Source organism: Pollicipes pollicipes, unplaced genomic scaffold (genome assembly GCF_011947565.3).
Source record: "Pollicipes pollicipes isolate AB1234 unplaced genomic scaffold, Ppol_2.1 Scaffold_2555;HRSCAF=2994_pilon_pilon_pilon, whole genome shotgun sequence".
NCBI classification, from domain to species: Eukaryota; Metazoa; Arthropoda; class Thecostraca; order Pollicipedomorpha; family Pollicipedidae; genus Pollicipes; species Pollicipes pollicipes.
In genome coordinates, this window is record NW_023596136.1 from 22,148,024 (window position 1) to 22,168,385 (window position 20,362).

Genomic DNA, 20,362 nt, shown 5'->3' on the forward strand with positions numbered 1-20,362 from the left:
GTCCAAGGCCACCCGCAACGGACTGCGGGTGTGCGACCTGCTCGGCGACTTCAGCTACTTCGTGGAACGGTACGGCGCCGCGGTGTTGACACGACATGCCCGCGCGCGAGGGACTGAGATTGTTGGAGCCGGGCCACTGCTGTAGCGGGTGCGCTGGTAAGCGTAATGACTGTGTTTGGTTGCCGGTCTTACCGATGCAAAACGGCAGCCACACGGGAAAGGCCACTTGTGTTGTTGGCAGTGTGCCGGTTGTGCGCCAGTGTACGCACTGGGCGTTGGAGGAAGGTGAAGTTGTCAACCGGAACGGCACCTCGCTTTATGTAGTGGTTGCAATTGGCAGGATCAGCACACGGTCCGTCCTGCCCTCCGACGTCATCTGACCTTTTAGCGCGGCCGTTACCACCGGCCGCAGGCCATACTTGTCAAGGGCAAATAACGAACGCCTAAAGCGTTTGCTATTTGCTATGCTCAAAATCCTAAACTTAATTGTATTATTTTACTACCTAAACTCAAAATCATCTCGCCCTGGATGGTGGATCGGAAGGCAGGCGCTCTAACAAACTGAGTCACCTGGACTGACAATACCCTATTGTTTGGGAATCAGTACTGGTCTCTGGTGCCAGGCTCCCTTTGCCGTGCTCCCAGTGTTGTATTCTTCGTGTTGCCCCGTGCCCACAGTCTCATGCTCGGGCCGCCGTGTTCCCAGTATCTGTGCTCCTGCTGTCCTTATCGTCCTGCACTCTTCCTGCCTCGCGGTCAGCGCCCCACGTCTCCGATACCGCCGGTCCCAGCATGCGCCGGTCTCTCGCCGCCGCCCCCCCCCCCCCCCCATCTGCGCCTCCCTGGCCTTCCCTCCGCGCATCCCCGGTTCTCCATCCGCGCCCCCTCGGCCCTCCCTCCGCGCCTCCCCTGCCCTCCCTTCGTGCTTCCCCGGCTTTCCCTCCGCGCATCTCCGACCCTCGCTCCACTCCTCTCCGGCCCTCCCTCCGCGCCTCGCCGGCCGCCGGGTGACGTCGGGCCGTCGGCGTCAGCAGGTACCGGTCGCTGGTGGCGCTGCACAAGCGCATGTTCCCTGCGCTGGAGGTGGACGTGGAGGCCGAGCTGGCGCGGTACGCCGAGTTCGCCGCCCGGCTGCGGCCGCTCGTCGTCGACTCGGTCAGCTATGTGAGCGGCGCGCTGGCCGAGGGCAAGCGCGTGCTGGTGGAGGGCGCCAACGCGGTCATGCTCGACATTGACTTCGGTGAGGGCCTGCTGTGGCCTGCTCTGCTCTGCTCTGACCTTTGAATGTCCGGTGCCCCGGGACGGCTCTTAAGGGCTGTTTGCACGGGCTTTGTTCTTAGATCTTGCTGTCGCTTGTTTTTTCTCTTTCCTGTTGCATGTCTGCTTGCCCTTTTTCCGTTTTCGGTGTGCTCTGCATGTACGATCACCTCCCCTGGCCACTGTATCCGGCCTTTATTGCATGCAAGGCTACAGCACCGCTCTGGACCGCACTGGTGGCAGACGGTGCCTGCATTATGCGCACGGTGTTCTGGGACGACCAAAACGGCGTCCTTTGGCCTGTGCTCAGCGCCCTTGCCGCATCGTGCCACAGGTGGCGGGGGTCTGACCACGAGGCTGTGATCTACCGGCCGGTGCGCCGCCGCCGTCGCTGGCGAGCGGCGCGGCGTCGGCCCGTCGCGGCCGCGCCGCCAGCCCGTCGCGGCCGCGCTGCCAGCCGACGCGGCCGGCCGGCGGCGGAATGTGCTGCGTGGACGGCGGGCGTCGAGACGTGCCGGTGTGAGCCGTCGGCGCGCGACCGGCGTGGCGATACGGACGCTTGGACCCAGCCCCCGCCTGGCCGTCGGTCACAGTCGCCTCGGATAACGATGCCGTAGAGACTGACATGTGCTCGACGAAGCCCAGGAGAAGGCCGAAAGCAGCGGCAAAAATTGATTTTGAGAATCCGGTGGCGCCGTAGATGGTGTCATTTTCCACCAACATTATCAAATTTTGACACGGTTGGTAGGAAATGATGGGTTCTGTACAATGACGTTGTAGTCGAGGGACGCGTAATAATGTTATAAACTTGTCACGAGCTGATCAACCAGACAGCGTAGCTGTGGTTCGTTGGTTCACATGTCTGTCCGTGATAGAATCTTCAGTTCCAGTCGTTCCCATTGAGATCAGGCGAGCGTGGCCAGCCGCGCGCCCAGCGCTGCACTACGTCCGCTGAATGTGCTGGCTGTGCAGGCCGTTTTCAAACCTTGAAGCACTGAAAAGATCAACAGGCACTACTTTACCCGTTCAGCAGAGCCAGCTGGAGCGCCAGCTGTCCCGGCCCATCCCTCCTCTCTGCCCCGCACGGCATGGTCGGCTGTCACACCTGGCGCGCTGGGCCCGCGTCGCAGGTGGCGCGCGTCCATTGGAGACTGCGACAGTCGGGTGCCGCGCGTGTGCCCACCCCTCGCCCTCCCCGCCCGTCAAGGACGTGATCATTTCCAACAGACTGGCGCCGAAACTAGATTAGCGACCCTCTACCGTGACGAAGCTGCCCCTGAAGTGGGCGGGGGCGTTCAGCGAGGTGCTGTTCCATATTCCTTGAAACAAATCCATGTTGAGACCCGCTCTGATGCCCTACCAATAAGTACCTTCTGTGACCTACTTGGACGCAAAACGGCCACAGTTGGCGGCGCACCCTAAATCGCTTATCATCGTCATGAGTTCCGTTTGACCTGATTTAGCATGAGTCTTTCTAGCGCAGACCTGTACGCACCGTGACGACGTCTTGCCATCAACGAATCGTACCCGGACACCGACGGATGCCTGTCGTGATCTGAGTTGTGACCCGGCAAGGTCATACCGCGACCTGACCTCTGACGCCCCGGGCGTCTGTACCATGTACCGACCTCTGACCCCTCCGACCCTGATGCCGCTCACCGTGACCTGATTCTTTGTGACACCAACATGCATCCACCGTGACCTGGCCTGGTGACACCGGCGGGCGCCTACCGTGACCCAGACGGGCATCTGCCGAGATCTGACCGCCCTGACTCAGACAGACACCCACAAAGGTCTGACCCCTCCAGCGCCCTCACCCCACAGACGCCTTTCGGGCCCTGCTCCGCCCCCCCCCCCCCCCCCCCCTCCCCTGGCACCGTCCATTCCGTTCTCTGGGACGCCCGCCGTGACTGCGCCCTCCGACTCCGGCAGGCACGTACCCGTTCGTGACGTCCTCGAACTGCAGCGCCGGCGGCGTCTGCACGGGCCTGGGCCTGCCGCCGCGCAGCATAGGACACGTGTACGGCGTGGCCAAGGCCTACACGACTCGCGTCGGCGTCGGCCCGTTCCCCACCGAACAGCTCAACGTGAGCGCGCGGCCACGGCGGCGACAGTGGGCTCCGCCGGTTTGGGCAGAGTTCCTGGGCTGGCGATGCTGTTTCAGGTTATTGCGTGCGTTTGGGATAGTATCTTACGCGTTGACATGGCTGTGATGCCTTAGAATGGCAGGTAGTGCTTTGGTGTTCGTGCTGCGAGCGGTTCTTCTGTCCTCCTCTACTTGCATAAGCGTGTGGTGACGGCTGGCCGTGTTTCTTGCCTCCCGCCGCCCTGGCCCCTGCACTGCTGACGTGCACGGGTGTCGGGCGCGCGCAGGAGATCGGCGAGCTGCTGCAGGAGCGCGGCGCCGAGTTCGGCGTGACCACCGGTCGAAAGCGGCGCTGCGGCTGGCTCGACTGCGCCCAGCTGCGCCACTCCAACATGGTCAACGGCTACTCGGCGTGAGTGCTGCAGCGGACGCTCAGCGGGGACTGCGCGCGCGCGGCGGAGGCCGCGGGCGGCGGGCGTCTGCCTCGATCGCCGCAGCCACCACGCACCTGCCGCCGCTGCTGTGGCCGTGAGATGCCGCGGAAGGGTGACGCACACTGGTTTGGTGGTACAACTGACAGATGGCGGGCTGTCGAAACATTCAAAACACTCGCAGCATGGCGGCTTGGCGTTTTGATGGCGTTCATCACTTTCAGTCTAATCAGACCCGTCGTTACATTGATGAGTCGCCGGACCGGCAGACCGCCGTCGCTGGTGGTCCACCTCCCGGTGGGGGGGGGGGGATGCTAACGTCACCGTCACTGCTCCGTTCTGTGCGCGCGTCCCCGGCGCGCGGCCGGTGCTGCCGTCTCACGGCGCCGTCGTCTTGTGCCACAGCCTGGCGGTGACCAAGCTGGACATCTTGGACTCTCTGGCGGAGGTGAAGATGGGCGCCCACTACCTGCTGGACGGCCGCCGGCTGGATCACTACCCGGCCAACAGTGCCGAGCTGGCCACCGTCGAGGTGGAGTACATCACTCTGGCCGGCTGGTGCACGTCCACCGAGCACGTGCGCGCCTTCGCCGACCTGCCCGACAACGCCCAGCTGTACATCCGCACCCTGGAGCGGCTCGTCGGCGTGCCAGGTGAGGGGGAGGGGTGAGGTCCGTCGGGCTGGCGGGTGCGGATCGGCGGCGCGGGCCGCGCGAGGGCCGCCGGTCGCCGCTCTGGCTCAGGCCGAGGACGGCTGTGTGCGGAGCTCGCTGCTTCAGGTGGCGGTCAGAGCTGTGCCGGTGCCAGTGAAAGCCTCGTTAGTGTGACGGCACCGACGTGGCTGTACCGCCAACTGGCTGCTATGGTGGTAGCCTGTGAGCTGGCTTGAGTAAGTATAACTCGGCTTCCGCGCGAAATTTGCATGGTGTCGCAGCGACAGCGCCAGCTGTGCGTGCTGCGCTACTGACCTTTGCCCCGTCATTGACCCCCGTCGTGTTGCTGACGTCTGTCTGCCGCCTGACCCTTGACCCCGCCCCTCTGTCGCCGACAGTCAAGTGGATCGGTGTCGGGAAGTGCCGGGAGTCGATCATCGAACTGATGTGACGCCGGCCGCTACCGCCGCCGCCACCGCCACCGCCACCGCCACCGAGTGCAGTCGCGTGCCCTGTCGGGGATGAGTGCCGCCGCCCGGCCGTGTTCCCCTAGTCCCGTCTAGAGGCGGCCGCGCGCTGCCGCGCCGCCGGCAGTCCTGTGTACCCCACCGTATTTTTTCAGTACGAATAAAACTGCCAGCGCGGATGGCGCTCGTGCTGTCGCCCGGACTAGGCTGCGGTGACCGTGACCCGGCGGGATTGTTGGGGATGGTGACGCGCACCGCAGGGGTCTGGATTGAGGTGTGCGGCGGGAGTGCAGCCGTGCCTCAACAAGACGAGACGATGCGGCAGTACCTCTGTTACGAATGGCTTTTGCCTTGGCATACACGGCTAAGCAGTGGCCACGCCACATGCCATCAAATTGACAGGTTGACCGCACAACATACCATCAGACTGGCAGGTTGACCGCACGACATACCATCAGATTGGCAGGCTGACCGCACGACATGCCATTAGATTGACAAGTTGACCGCTACATACCATCAGATCGTCAGGTTGGCTGCACAACATACCATCAGGTTGGATAGTTGACCACACGTTATGCCATCAGACTGGCAGGTTGACCGCACGACATACCATTAGATTGGCAGGTTGACCGCATGACATACTATCAGGTTGGCAGGTCGACCGCATGACATACCATGAAGTTGGCCGGTTGACCGCATGGCATACCATCAGATTGACAAGTTGACCGCACGGCGCATCATTGCGTCGATCATATATGAAAACCCCAGCTGACCAAGCCCGCCGTCAATTTTAGACGGCTGCTGGGAGGTGGCGCCACCGGCGGGCGGTCTCGTGACCGAGCCAGCCTGGGGCCTGTGGCGCCGCCTGTCCCCGCCGGGATGGCGCCACTGTCCCCACGCGGAGCCCAGGTAGCGCCACCTATCCCGTTGGGCCAGTGGCGCCCAGTGGGAGCTGACGACAGGTGTTGGCGCGGCTGCCTGTCACAGTACCCTGGCACCTGCGGTCTGCTGCTGCAGGGACGTGGCCAGCTGTTGGGGTCGGCGGCATCACCGACCGCCGTCTTTGTTGCCTCAGAGCTGTGGGCCTCCCCGCGGCTCGCAGATGGGCGCACAAAGCCAGATGACTTGCAGCTCTGATGTGCTTTCGAACGTCGCAGACATCCTCTCCGGTAGTCGTTCTAAGGTGCGCCCCCATCTTGATAGACGGCGTCTTGCTGGGCATATGTAAAACAGCTGGACAAGTGAAGGAATGACGGTTCGTTGATCCGCCGAAACGGGTTCATTGGACGACGCAGCTGTTTGCCGGATTGATAACACTTGGGTTCAAGCAGCCTTCCATCAACAGGCTGCAGGAGGATAAACGCGTCGCGGCCTGCGCCGGGTTCTGCCGATGGAAACATGATATAGCTGCTGAAAAGGCGCTGGCAGGAAGGCTGCTGGGTCACAGTTGTTGCTGGATCACAGTTACTGCTGACAAGGAAAAAAAACATAATGCGCATTTCTGGGAGTCAGGGTCGAGACGGTACAACCCGGCGTCCTTTGCATAAAATGCTTGCCACAGGCTCGACCGTCGTCGTTTGCTTCGTTTCTGCTGGTGTCCAGGGACCAGTGGCCATGCCAGCGATCCTGATGGCCGACGGGTTCTGCGCCTTCTGCCACAGCGTGAGCGGCGTGGCAGGGCGGGGGTGGGGTCATACCCCGAACTCTGTTCAGGGGCGGTCACGTCACGTGTCTCCCCGCCCGGCGGGCGGACGTCCGCAGCCTCTGCAGGCGGCCGCCACTGCTCACCGGGCCGCAATGGCTCCGGCCCAGGCTTCCATCCCCGCCGATTTGACTGGACGGGCCGACGGTGGCCTGCTGCGTCGGCTGTGCTGCTTACAGTCCGTGATGCAGACTTCGGGCGCGTCGCCAAAACATAGCGCATTGTTCCACCCACGTATATTAATCGCCCGTCACGTACCTAGCTGCAGTCAACAATGAACATGAGACACGGAATGCAGGAGCGGCGACGTTATTGCTACGAAAAACACTACGCGTTGTTTGGTATAACCTGCCGTGATGGTGGAATGTCTGCTTGACACTGAGCCGCCAAATACAGCGCTGCGAGGAGAGCTGCAATGAGGGCGGATAAACCCGCCGTGGCTGCCTCCCGCTTGCACGTGAGCATTGCACAGACACCACTCCGCGCCCTGTCCCGGCTTTCCGCCGGGCGAAGCCGACACCCCGGCCACCGCGCCCTCAGATAAACGCCGCTCACCCGCACGAGTGGGAGCGTTTGGACGTCCGCGACAGACTGCGGTAAGGGAGCTATGAGCTGCACGACAGGTACAAAACACAACCTAGGTAACCGACACGCGCCACGCACGGAAAACAAAAAAGCTTGTCGGGGATCGTAAACTTGGCTGAGATACAGGACCATCACTGTTGCCAGGCGCCACCCAACACAAACCCGGCCGGATTTGACACTCACGAACCGCGTTGCCTAAGTACGTAAAATGGAATGACGCATGTAAAGTTCACAACCATAACAACTCGCCCGTGTCAGACCGCGTACGCTTGCTGCAGAGTCCATGCATTCTGCCGGCGGCGGCGGATCGCGGCACCGCCGCTGACAATGGACATCGAATGACGCTGTCTGATGAACCTAGACATCCTATGAGACACACTGAGTCGACGTCGGCCGCCAGACGCGGCCGCGCGCCAGCCGGCACTGCCCGCAGCCGGCCACCCCCGGGGCGCCTGTCGACCGACGTCCGGACTCGCGCAGCGGTCCCCGCGGCCGTCAGGTCCCGGGGATGGCGCCTCAGCTGTGAGGAGCAGGGAACCCGCACGAGAGCTCCTGGCACCGGAGGTGGTGGGAGCTTTCCGGGGATCGGGGAATCCCCTCCGAGCACCAGAGCACGCCGTCCAGCCGGCGTGGGTATTTACACGGGCCGTGGCTAGGGCCGGTTTGGCCGAGCCGTGTAGCAGGACTGTACACACCAGCTGCGCTTCTCCCGCTGGCAGCCGGAGGTCTATCCCCGACAGGTCACTGAGTGGGTCTGGAAGTCGGCGCAGCTGACCGTGACACCGCGGCGGGCGCCCGAGCGGCCGCTACCCGCACGGCACGCGCCCGGCTGATCGGGTGAGCAGACAACCATGCGGCGCGGCGCGGAGCGAGCGCGGCAGCTACCGGAGCTTCGGGCGCATCGCGAGGGAGTCGGCCGCCTCGCCGTCCGAGTACAGGCTGTCGGAGGTGGGCTGGCGGCGGGAGCCGAGCGTCTCCTCGCTGCTGAGCTCGCGGCTGCCCTCCTCCGAGCTCGCCTCGGGCTCGCGCTCGTCCCCCGAGCTCAGCGGTCGCTTGGCCGTCGCCGTGGCCGCCGCCTCCATCGGCAGGCGCAGCGAGGGCGGCCGGGCGCGTGTGCGCGTTACTGGCCGCCGCGTCACGCACTTGCGCCGCAGCGCCGGCGCCTCGCCGTCTTCCGACTCGGAGTGGCGCGAGATGAGCGCGTTGCGCAGCTGGCGGCGCCGCGCCGGCAGCGGCGCCGTGTGCACGTCGCAGTCGGACTCACCCGAGCTGCTCAGGTGGCGCGCGTAGTGCACGCGCACGAGCGAGCGCCGCCCGGCCGCCTCCTGCACCAGGCACGCGTCGTTGTCGCTGTCGTCAAACAGCAGGCAGCGGCGCGGCGCCAGCGCATCCGCCACGTTGCCGTTGCCGGCCTCGGTCGCGTACAGGTGGCCGCTGCTGCCGGCGGCTGGCTGCCAGTTGTGGTTGGTCTCATCGGGCAGCCGGCCGCCCGGCACGGTGGTGGTGGTCGTCGTGGCGTTGCCGTTCTCGGTGAGCCGCGTCCTGCAGCGCCAGCGTCAGCGGCCGCCGCTCCGGCCGCTCGGTCGGTGGGGTCTGCGTGCTGCTCTCCGCCAGCTGGCGGTGCGGCGAGCGCAGGAACGGCTCGGGACTGCGCGCCAGCGCCGCCCGCCGGCTCGTGCCCGCCTCCAGCGAGAGCGCTGCCGGGCTGCGCGCGCGCGCCGCCGCCATCGTGTTCATGTCGCGCTGCTGCTGCTCCAGCTGCAGCAGGCACGTGCTGAGCTCCAGGTAGAGGTTGTTGGCGCGCTCCAGCTTGCGTTCGTAGTGCTGCCGGATGTCCTGCGCGTGCTTGAGCTCCTCGCGCCGCTTGCGCACGAGCTCCTCGCCGCCCTGCTGGATGCTGGCGCGCTCGGTGCGCACGCGCTCCATGTGCGCCTTGACCTCGCGTCGCCACACCGCCTGAGTGCGGAAGTAGGCGTCGCAGGGTATGGTGAGCACCTCGAGCGCGGCGATGTCGAGGTGCATGAGGATGTGGCGGAAGGAGGGCCGGTTTGCGCGGCTTGGCGCTGAGGCACTGCTTGACCAACAGCTTGAAGCCGTCTGGGCAGGTCTGCGGAATGGGCAGGTGCAGCGAGTTGCTGCCCACGCCCCAGATGATGGCGCTCGAGTCGACGTCGCTGTACGGCATCTCGCAGGTCAGCAGCTCCCAGAGCACGACGCCGAACGACCAGACGTCCACCTTCTCCGAGCAGGGCTCGTTGCGGATGACCTCGGGCGCCATCCAGGCCACGGTGCCGGCGAACGACATGCGCGTGCTCATGTTGTTCCACTCGCGGCTGGTGCCGAAGTCGCTGATCTTGATGCTCTCGCTGTTGCCGATCAGGATGTTGGGGCTCTTGAGGTCGCGGTGGATGATCTTGTGCTGATGGAGGTAGCTCATGGCCGTTGCGATCTGCTTGGTCCAGTCCATGAGCCGCTTGGGCGCGATCTCCTTGCCGTCCTTGAGGTGGTCGTAAAGTGAGCCGTACGGACAGTACTCCATGATGATGCAGAAGCAGGGCGCCTGGGTCGACACGCCCTTGAACTGCACGATGTTGGGGTGGTTGAGACGGCGCAGGTGCCGGATGTCCGTTTCCTTGCACTCGCGCACCTTCTTCACGGCCACCGTCTCACCGCGCAGGCTGCCGCGGAACACGGCACCCTGTGCGCCCGAGCCCAGCCACTGCAGGTCGCTGATGGTTTCGAACGGCACCTCCCAGTTCTCGGGCGGCGCCATGGCCTTCTTGGCGCTGATGATGGTCCAGACGGGCCGCAGGCAGCCGAAGATGCCCTCCATGAGGCCGGCCTGCGGCGCGCGCCCTTCGCGGTAGCCCACCTGCATGGCGGCCTGGTCTGGCGACGTCTCCGGGTCGGAGGCCGGCTCCAGCGGGCCGCCCGGCGGCGACAGGCTGGCCGGCGAGCTCAGCGTCAGCTGCAGCAGCTCCTTCTCCAGCTGCAGCACGCCCGGCTGCATGGTGTCGGCGGCAGAGCGCGCCAGACCTGCCGGCAGAGAAGACAGCCGTCAGACGCGGCACGAGGCGCGCCAGCGCGCAGGCGACGAACACCGCGCGGCCCGCGCCCCGTGGCGACGCGTCACACACAGCACGCACCCGAGCCCGCCCGTGTCGCAGCCGTCACGTAGTGCGTCGTCAGCCGCTCTGCGTCTCGATGGCATGCCTCGTGTCACGCGGCGTAACGGCGAGGGTCGCGCTCCGCGTCACAGGTACACACCTCACAACAGAACCAGCGGGACCGCGTCCCATAACGCCGCGAGGAAAAAGAGTGAACAACACCTGCGCGTTTTTCCTGTGTCAAGTGTCAAGCGTCAAGCGCCCTTCAGCCCACTGACTGACGCTATCAAATGTTGCCAGGTGTTACCAGGTCATCGGGGCCACAATAACGGGCTGGCTGTCTAGCCGGCGGACCATGCTGCAGGCCAGTCTAGCCGCGGGGTCATGCTTTAGGTCAACTGCAAATGTCAGCGTTCCCCGACGCTGCTATGTGGGGTCAGGAAGAGGGGCCCGTGGCCACGCGCCACGCCAGCGGATGCATGAGCACTGCTACCGTACCACCACACCGCGGACCAGCTCCGTCTCCGCGGGCAGCGGACCCCGCCGCTGCTATGTGGGGTCAGGAAGAGGGGCCCGTGGCACGTGCCCGCCAGCGGATACATGAGCGCTGCTACCACACCACCACACCGCGGACCAGCTCCGTCTCCGCGGGCAGCGGACCCCGCCGCCGCGCCCGCGGACCAGCTCCGCCTCCGCGGGCAGCGGACCCCGCCGCCGCGCCCGCGGACCAGCTCCGCCTCCGCGGGCAGCGGACCCCGACGCCGCGCCCGCGGACCAGCTCCGCCTCCGCGGGCAGCGGACCCCGCCGCCGCGCCCGCGGACCAGCTCCGCCTCCGCGGGCAGCGGACCCCGCCGCCGCGCCCGCGGACCAGCTCCGCCTCCGCGGGCAGCGGACCCCCCGCCGCGCCCGCGGACCAGCTCCGTCTCCGCGGGCAGCGGACCCGCCGCCGCGCCCGCGGACCGCCGTCGCTGCGGGCGACAGCATTTACAGCCTGCTCACTCTCGTGACGGTCGGTAAAGCTGCTGGAACCGGATCTGGACAATGTCCAAGGCCTCCCAATATACTTTCACGGAAACTAATCGGTTAGTTTGTGGCGCAATGGTTCACCAGCGGTGTCACCATGTGGTGGTGGTGGGTTCCTGAGAAGGATATAGCCGCTGGGGGGGGGGGGGGGGGAGCGTATTCAGGATTTCGCTACGGAGGGAACAACTAAAAATTTGTCACCGAAACCCCAGTATGGCGCACCGCAGTTAAGCAGAATTTGTTACACGCCGTCAAACACCGCATGCTGTTGGTATATTTATTCTTGTGTCTATCTCGTTTTCGCAGTAGTCAATATTTGCACACACAACAAAGAATACGTGTAACAAATTCCCTAAGGGAGGGGGACGTGCCGCTGGGAACGGCTTCAGGGATACGCCACTGCACATGATTTGAGGACATGGAAATGTAACTCGCCAGGCTGCTGTGCTGTAACATTATTTGCGATGCGTCATGGAATGTCTGTGCTATTGAAAGGCTTCGTGGGATTACGACTGAAACGGCAAGCAGTCACTGTCGCTCACAGCTGTCACGCTGACCTTAAGGTCGACCCAACGTTCTGACATCAGTTAGCGCCAAACAATTCATTCCGATCGTGACATCGACATACGGCCAGCAAAGCCAGGCAGTAAAAAAGAGGATGTGACCAACGATATCGTGCGGTGTTATCAGCCACGGCGGCGGCGAACTGTCTGGGCCGGCAGCATACCAAGCCCATCCTTATCAAGCACTCGAGACCACAGGTGTGTTGACGCACGGCTTTCCACCCAGTAGACCCTGGACTCGCAGCCAAACTCAAATGAGAACAATCAGTCAATCTGCCCTGAAGCAGTGAGACTGCTGGCAGCACTCGGCGCCCCTCGCAGCCACGCCCACCCGCCCCGCCACCAGCGCAGCACCCGTCACCGCCGCACCAACTCACCCCGCCACCAACGCAGCGTGTCAACACCGGCCACACCCACGCGCCCTGCCGCCAGCGCAACATCCTCCTCGGCCACGTCCGCGCGTCCACGGCCACCAGCGCAGCACTCCCTTGGCCATACACTCATGCCCTGCCGCCAGTGCAGCCCCCTCCTCGGCCACACCCGCGCGCCCTGCCGCCAGCGCAACATCCTCCTCGGCTACGCCCGCGCGCCCTGCCGCCAGAGCAACACCCTCCTAGGCCACATTCGCGCGTATTACCACCAGCGCAGCACCCCTCTCAAACACACCCGCGCGCCCTGCCCCCAGCGCACCACCCTCCTGAGATACACGCGCGCCCTCTGCCACGGGCGCACCCCTAACGGCCCCACCGGTGCGTTCTAACTCCAGCGCAGCACCCTCCTCGACCACACCCGCGCGCCCTGCCACGGTCGCAGCACCCTCCTCGGCCACACCCGCGCGCCCTGCCACGGTTGCAGCACCCTCCTCAGCCACACCCGCGCGCCCTACCACGGTCGCAGCACCCTCCTCGGCCACACCCGCGCGCCCTGCCACGGTTGCAGCACCCTCCTCGGCCACACCCGCGCGCCCTGCCACGGTTGCAGCACCCTCCTCGGCCACACCCGCGCGCCCTGCCACGGTTGCAGCACCCTCCTCGGCCACACCCGCGCGCCCTGCCACGGTTGCAGCACCCTCCTCGGCCACACCCGCGCGCCCTGCCACGGTTGCAGCACCCTCCTCAGCCACACCCGCGCGCCCTACCACGGACGCAGCCCCTTCCTCGGCCACACCCGGGCGCCCTGCCACGGTTGCAGCACCCTCCTCAGCCACACCCGCGCGCCCTGCCACGGTTGCAGCACCCTCCTCAGCCACACCCGGGCGCCCTACCACGGGCACAGCACTCGCGCTCCGGTGCTCCCTTACCCACCGCAAGTCGCGCGCCCTCCGCAGCGGCGGCGCGCTCACCGCCGCTGCTTGAACACGTGTGCCGACGCGTGACTGCCCCTCCCCCCGCCGGTGGCAGGTGTTACGTCAGCAGGTGGGACGGCCGGCCAGCGCGCGGCACAGCTGAGCACCGGTCCGCCCCCGGCGCAGCGGCCGCCGTGGCCTCGGTGCGCCCCGTGTCCGTCACGGCGGGTTGGCTCGCCTGGCCGGATGTGGTTGCCCCTGAGAGCCGTGCGCCGGTGCGGGCGGCGCCGCGGCGGCGGGCTGACCGCCGGCGTACGGCGGCGCCGGCGGCCAGCAGCGACCGGCGCTCGGATCTCGAGGCGGCGCGGGCGGCGCCGACCCCGGTCGGCGCTGGCGCAGCAGCCGTCTTGGCAGAACGCTGCTGCGCAGTTGGACGGAAATGCTTTACGAGCGGCCAGACGGGGACGCCCGAGCGCAAGATTCGCGGATTCCTTTGGCGGAGTGTTTCTGGGAACAGCAGAAAGGAAAGCAGAGGCGGCAACCGGGCGGGTTTTCGGGCATGACAATGGAGGCTTCGGAGGGATTCGTGGAACTCGTGGAACTGAACAAAGCGGACAGCAGGAGAGGAACGCCAACGAGCTTCGTCTTTGTCCGAGCAGCTGTGAATTCCCGGGGCTCGAAGAAAACAAATACCGGCATAACTGACGACAGCCTGGCTAGCCCTCAACTTTCATGCCAACGACTCCGCCCACCCAGGACATTACAATCATGCCAGCTTAAACTTAAGATGGCAGAGCAGCATCGTCTTACTAGACACGAGCTGCAGGGTATGATGTGGAGAGTTCACAGCGGACGCTCTGCAAGCTCAACGGACTGCGAGTTTAGCATAATCCTTCTACCGGTGCACGATGTGACAGGAATACATGAATACAATGAATGCAAATAAAAGTGCTCCAACGAGTTTGCGAGACATCAGTTATGCAGGAGTCTACGGGCAGCAGACTGATCAGGCTCGGGCAGGGTCCGAGAGGTCGGTGAACTTCCACCACACCATCCCAGGACACGATACGCGGCACACTACGCAATACCTAACACCGCTCAAAGTCCAAAGGTGCCTGCGCTCACTTACACTTAAGACGGTGATCTTAGGACCTCGAGGGAAATCTAAGGCTTACGGTAAGCCTGAACCATCCTAAATGTGAATTTGTCGTGAGAAAAATTGCAACATTCCCGAGTGTGCGATGCACATTAGTGCGTACACAGATGCGAGGCATACAGCGGCATCAGATGGTGCACTGTGTTAATACATGCGCGACCCTGACACTGACATATGTCGTTCGAGAACTGTTGATGTACAAGTTGTACACATGCGCGACCCTGGCACTGACATATGCCGTTCGAGAACTGTTGATGTACAAGTTGTTAATAAAGGCGCGACCTTAGCACTGACATATGTCGTTCGAGAACTGTTGATGTACAAGTTGTTAATACAGGCGCGACCTTGTCGCGCCTGTATGTCGTGTCGCGACAAGTTGTTAATACAGAGCGACACTGACATATGTCGTTCGAGAACTGTTGATGTACAAGTTGTTAATGCAGGCGCGACCTTGACACTGACATATGTCGTTCGAGAGACACTGATATATGCCATGCGAGAACTGTTGATGTCCAAGTCACTCTTTGGTCACATCACACCACTGGTTAGAATTGCCAGACACGTTGCTAAAATTATCCTCAGGGGAGGGCAATGTAAATCGGCTCGAAATCCTGCGAATTTGAACCAAATTAATCCGGCGTCCTTGCCCTCCCGTTGGTTACGTCTCTGAGGGTGGCCCATGCCAGTATTCGGATTGTCCTGGACAGATGCGCTCATACGACCATCAGCCCCACGAGCCAATATGGTGGCAGACGTCGCCGAACCCCAGGTGGTGATGATTCTCCACTCCACGCCGTCGCAGTGGTCAGGCAGGCAGGCCGCCTCCGGGGCACGCTCCGGACTGGGTCAACGCAAATCATCACTGCTTATAAACCATGTTAGGTCAACATACACTGCCGATGCACCAGGTCACGAAAGGAAGCCACCACAGGTCGACCAGGGAACTTCAGGCTACCGCTGCTGAGTAAGCAGGCGAAGTCACCACTGCACCCGTTTGGTAGTGCATCGCTACCTTTTTGACATATCCTGCTTGAACGGAGACGGGGCCTTCGGACGGCATCGATTTTCACGGCCCATTGATGTCATTGTTCTGCGTATCGGCCTGAGTGAGCGAAGGACTGACGCAGTGCAGCGATTTCAATGCGGGCAACTTCGTGACCGCAGGGGTCGGGTGCGCCTAACGATGTACCTGATCATGATGTGGAGCCTCGGGCCCACACGTGGCGCGCGTACAGGCGACAGCCCTCAATTGGCAGCAAGTTTGCCCTGCTGAATCCGAATGCGGCATCCCATTGCCTTTTACACGGATCCGGCCTGTGAACATGCCTGAAGATTGCCCCACACGCTGGTGGCGGACAACCGCTCCACCAACTGAGCTACAGAAGCGACTAACCCCATGTCGCATGCTATTCCACGGCCAATACAGAAGTCCAATTCCGGGAAAGAGGAGCTCAGCTGCGGGCATGGGTTGAGATTCGCAGCCAATGATGGGAGGTGCAAATTGATTTTATGAGTCCCTTTGTGCCATGCAACACCACGCACCGAACGCCAATTTCGTGAAGTGTTTGGAGGGCATGTGCATAACCTTAAAACAATAAAATGGCGCTCATGGCAGTGTGTCATCTTCTCGCAAATCAGGGATAAAAACCTACACCTGGAAACGTACATTTGCACATCTGTCCAGCTCCACGGCACACGCATGAAAAAATGACCCGGAAAAATGGCCATGGCTTTCGGAAAAGTAGTTTGAGCCGGAACAGCATGTACGCGAGCATCTCGCAAGGACGTGGAATGCGCTTCTCGAGCGTTACGGACTAGGCACAACACTGGTGTAAAGGTTGCCGCGAGAACTTCCCGTGAGCAGTTGCCCAACATGCCTCCAAATTGCACAACAAAGCTTTGCGTAGGGTACAAATGCAGGCGTATGGTTACATAATAAGGCGTGTTGATTATATCGAGCGCACATTTTAAACGCGGAAGTCTGGACGGCCGGCAATCTCAAGCCATCTGACCCCCCGCGCGGCAACATACGGCGGGTTTTCCTGGCACTTTTCCTCATCCGCCAGGGCTGGAGACAAGACCAGCGTGTCCGTTCGCAGGCCCCGCCTCAGTCCTGCTGCACAGCGACTCGCGGTGACAGCCGCTGGCAGCGTGCATCGCCCCGGTGCCGCGCGCCGCCGACACGGGCGGCAGGCCCGCACCTGTACAGCGTGCATCTGTGCCCGCCAGCATCTGCGGCGTGTTCAGTGCGACGGCCGCACGGTCGAAGCGGCCAGCTCTGCCTGCCAGGGGGCACGGCGGCGGCACAGGCGCCGCGCAGACGGAGACGACGGACACGCCACGGGTGCTTTTGGCTAAGCTGGCAGCGTATATACTTTGAATCTCCCAATTTAGGCAGTCACTGCTATGCACATGTTACTGCACAGATCACTTCCAGGCAACCCAGGGATAGCTTGGTGCTGACACTGAGAGCATATTTTACTGTCACTTCACGTGTGTCTAATTCGGAGAAAACGCAAGTCCATGATGACGCAGCTGACAACGCGAAAGTTGCCCTCCCCCCCCCCCCCCCACCACACACACAGTTGATTGCAAACGTTAACCAGGCGTGTGAGTTGCACAGCGCAACTGCAGCCCAGTTCATCCGAGGTCGGCCTGCTCTTGCCGATTGAGTGCTTTGTCAACTATATCTTGTGGGTCTGGTCTGGTCCTATCCCCCTTCTGCTCGTACACTCGAATGTTTGTTTGCTGCCACATATCTGGCTGACGGGCTTGGAAGCTGTCGCGCGGCTGCTCTGGATCAGTTGCGACGCATTGAAATCAATACACCGGCTGCACCCAAAAACCAGTCACAGATGGGCCCACGTGCCCAGAAAGAGATTTGTTGGTCCTGTCAGGCGCGATCTCCACGGAGTGAGGAACCGGCGCCTGGGATAGAGTCTTCCACACAGCGCGTATCAAGTTCTTCAGCGTTAGGCGAGGGCTAATCACATGTCGAAGACGCTCAGGTCAATGCCTCTGGCTGATCGAACGCAAGAATTCGCCCGAAATTGGGGCTTCACTGTCCACCATTATGACCGGAACAGGTCCGCTGTCCGGACAGCCATCACCGACCGGCCCTGGACGGCAGACTGCGCAGCAGGGCCGACACGAGGACCTGAGTGCTACCGAAGCCAGACACTCATGCTCGCGCCCGCGCCGTGGCCTTGTTGACAGGGTAGGCGAGGACATTGTCGATAGGACTGGTGAAGTCAAGCGACTGGAACGAACTTCCTCCATTAGCCAGATGTGAAAATAAGCCTCTTTTGATAAAGCAGATGCGGCCATCGCCACACCAGCCACACAGCACTTCCCGCCCATGATCACACCACAGTAACTGCCAGTACTCAGTGGTCCCTCGGCCAACGCCCCCATGACCTCGCGCCCGTCCCCTCCCCCCCCCCCCAGGCTTCCGCCTCTACACTGCGCGCGGCCGCACCAGAAACCAGTGCTGTTTGAATCAATAAAACTGCTGTTGAATAAATCCTGGTGACACTGACCAGTTAAGTGGTGGTGGCACTTATACAAGCGAATGTGGGCGATACCGGAGACTTCCTGACCGCGATGAAAACAGACAATCGTCTAAGCCGGAGCGATGTGCTTGACTCAACGTATTGCCGTGTATCTCATTGCGGAAATTTGAAGAATGCCTTATGCTAATCGTTGGCAATTGTTTAAACCTGACACGTATTGAGACAACCTACAGCAGCTGTCGTGCTTGGCACGATGTCTACGATTTGTTACACGGGTATGTCTGGTGCGAAGCATCTCATGCGGTTTGTCAAAGCCGGCAACGGCATTGTGTAGTAAATGGCTTGAACAGCTCCCCGAAAAACGGCACGTAATTGTGAATGCAAATGGTCACTTCTACGATCATGGCGCAGTAAACCGCCCACTTTGCTCCAGACGGCCCAACAACCAAACCTGCAACGGGTAGCTCCCCGTATCGCAGCTTTCAAGCCTTCAGCTGTCGCTGAGCGCGCCACGCTAACGCGCCACGGCCAGCTGAGGATCAGTGGCCATTGTCTGTAACGGTACCGCAGCGCAGTGGTACCACCCACTGCCGTCAGCCAAACGGGGCGCAATGCGGCGCGCCCAAACGTCGCAGGCAGCACGGCCACGCCAACGCCGTGGCAAACCATCCGCCCCGGTGTACTCACACTGGTCGGGGACACTCATGTACCGCTCCTGCGGTCCTGGGCTCGTGCCGTCCCTGACCCTCGCCAGAATGCGGCGGGAGCACGCACCGCACACCGCACCTCCGCACCACACACCGCCACAGCCCGCTATCCAAGCCGATGTGTGACGTCACGTCAGACGACGGACGGCTGGCGCCAAAACTGGCGCGCTAGTGGCGGGAGAACGCTGCCGGCCGGAACGGCGGCCGGATCGGCCGGGAGCGACGCCGTCGCTGACGCTGCTGCGGCTCCGTCCGGCAAAGCGAGCGCTAGCGGGAGAAAGTTTTAAAAAAAATAGGGAACGGCACGTCACCCCTTGAGCGAGCAAAGGGTGCACTGAGGGTACGGCTAGTGCCGAGCAGCCGACTCGTTCCGCTCCGACCGCTCACCACTATCGTTCTGGGAAATCCGGACCGTGACGTCACGGGGAGCCAGCTCAATCGATGGCCCGGGCCGGCTCGCCTGCCCGTTCTGTGCCGCTGCACCCACGCTGGAGATGCAAACTGCATCGCGCTCGGGCCCACGTCGGCAGCAAAGCGGCGGGCAGGCGATTCTGCAGCACGGCCCGATCGCGGGCAGAGGTGCAGCTTTGCGGCTAGAAGGTCCGCGCGGAGGCGGGAAGAGCGGCAGGACTGAACGGGCGTGCAGTGGTGAAGGCAGCCGGTGTTTGCCAAGCGGTCCACCTGCGCCCGTCGTTACGGGAGCCAACGCCAGGTTCGGAGCGCTGCCGTGTCCTTACTTATGCATTAGTCGACTTGGCAGAGGTCGGAGCTGATTGCCGGCACTTTGTAATGCAGCGCGGGGTTACGTCGCACGCAGGGGTCGGAGCCATCGTCGGCACTGGGTAATACAGCGCGAGGTAAAGTCAGTCGCACGCATGGGTCGGAACTCATTGTCGGTACTGGATAATGCAGGGCGAGGTAAAGTCGCACGCATGGGTCGGAACTCATTGTCGGTACTGGATAATGCAGGGCGAGGTAAAGTCGCACACAAACAGAAAAGGCGGGGTGTCGCGTATTCTATTAAAAAAGCACAGCATAACACGCATCACAAATATGATCGAGGCACAGATAATGAAAATAGCGGCATTCGGCCATTTTTTCACCATGCAGGAGGGCCTGCGACGCGCAGGCTCCACCACCCGGGATCGTGCTTCGAGATGACGTCACACTTTCATCTGCCTCATTTGACGATTGCAGATCGGGTCTGCACACCTGGGTTTGTATTCCTCCACGGGCTGAGCCCTCGGCCGTGTCAGATCGGACCGCTTCTGACCATGTCGTCCGTCCTTGGCCGAATCCTGGGTCGGTGTCGGGTCAGTCGAACGCGGTGGCGAACGCCTCGCGTGCCAGTCGGTACCAGCCCGAGACAGGCGGGCCGGCACGCTCCCAAGGGCACGGTGGTATGTACGTATGTGCGGACACTGAACGTGCATGTACGACTGTCGTTCGTGACGAACATCAGTGTACTGTTGCAAGATGACATTGTGTCTGTTATCATTGGCGGTGACACAATTGTGATACATTTGACCGGAAATGCTAAATTGAAAATCAGCATGGGATGTTGATATGGAGAACTTGGAGAATTCCTGCCAAAGGCGGTCCAGCCAGAGGCAAGCCATGCAAAGTGTGTGGTGAGGGGGGGGGGGGGGGAGCACAGAACGTTTTCAAAAGACGGACAACCTTTTTTAGTTATAAAATATATACATAAATTTTCGGGTCGTTTCAGCAAGAAAGTATGCAGGATTTCACGGCGGAGGAGGGCGCAGCCCGGGAAATCTTCACTAAAATCCAGTTCAGTGCACCGCAGGTGCGCAAAATTTCTTGCGC

The 20,362-nt window shown here is 62.3% G+C and overlaps 2 protein-coding genes across 2 annotated transcripts; one reads left to right on the forward strand and one right to left on the reverse strand.

Moving 5' to 3' along the window:
• Position 1: 1 nt before the first annotated feature.
• LOC119099192 (adenylosuccinate synthetase) lies at positions 2-5,073 on the forward strand (the record flags this gene model as incomplete). The annotated part of the gene is made up of 6 exons (XM_037222304.1): positions 2-69; positions 1,035-1,240; positions 3,190-3,344; positions 3,631-3,755; positions 4,180-4,427; positions 4,826-5,073. Coding segments are annotated over 6 exons (855 nt in total), but the record flags the coding sequence as incomplete, so codon positions are not given.
• Positions 5,074-8,353: 3,280 nt separating this feature from the next.
• Positions 8,354-18,644, reverse strand: LOC119106004 (mitogen-activated protein kinase kinase kinase 13-A-like). Its single transcript, XM_037229603.1, is given in 3 exon segments — positions 8,354-9,230; positions 9,232-10,217; positions 18,516-18,644. Coding segments are annotated over 3 exon segments (1,584 nt in total). The 5' UTR covers positions 18,535-18,644; the 3' UTR covers positions 8,354-8,651.
• Between the last annotated feature and the right edge of the window lie 1,718 nt (positions 18,645-20,362).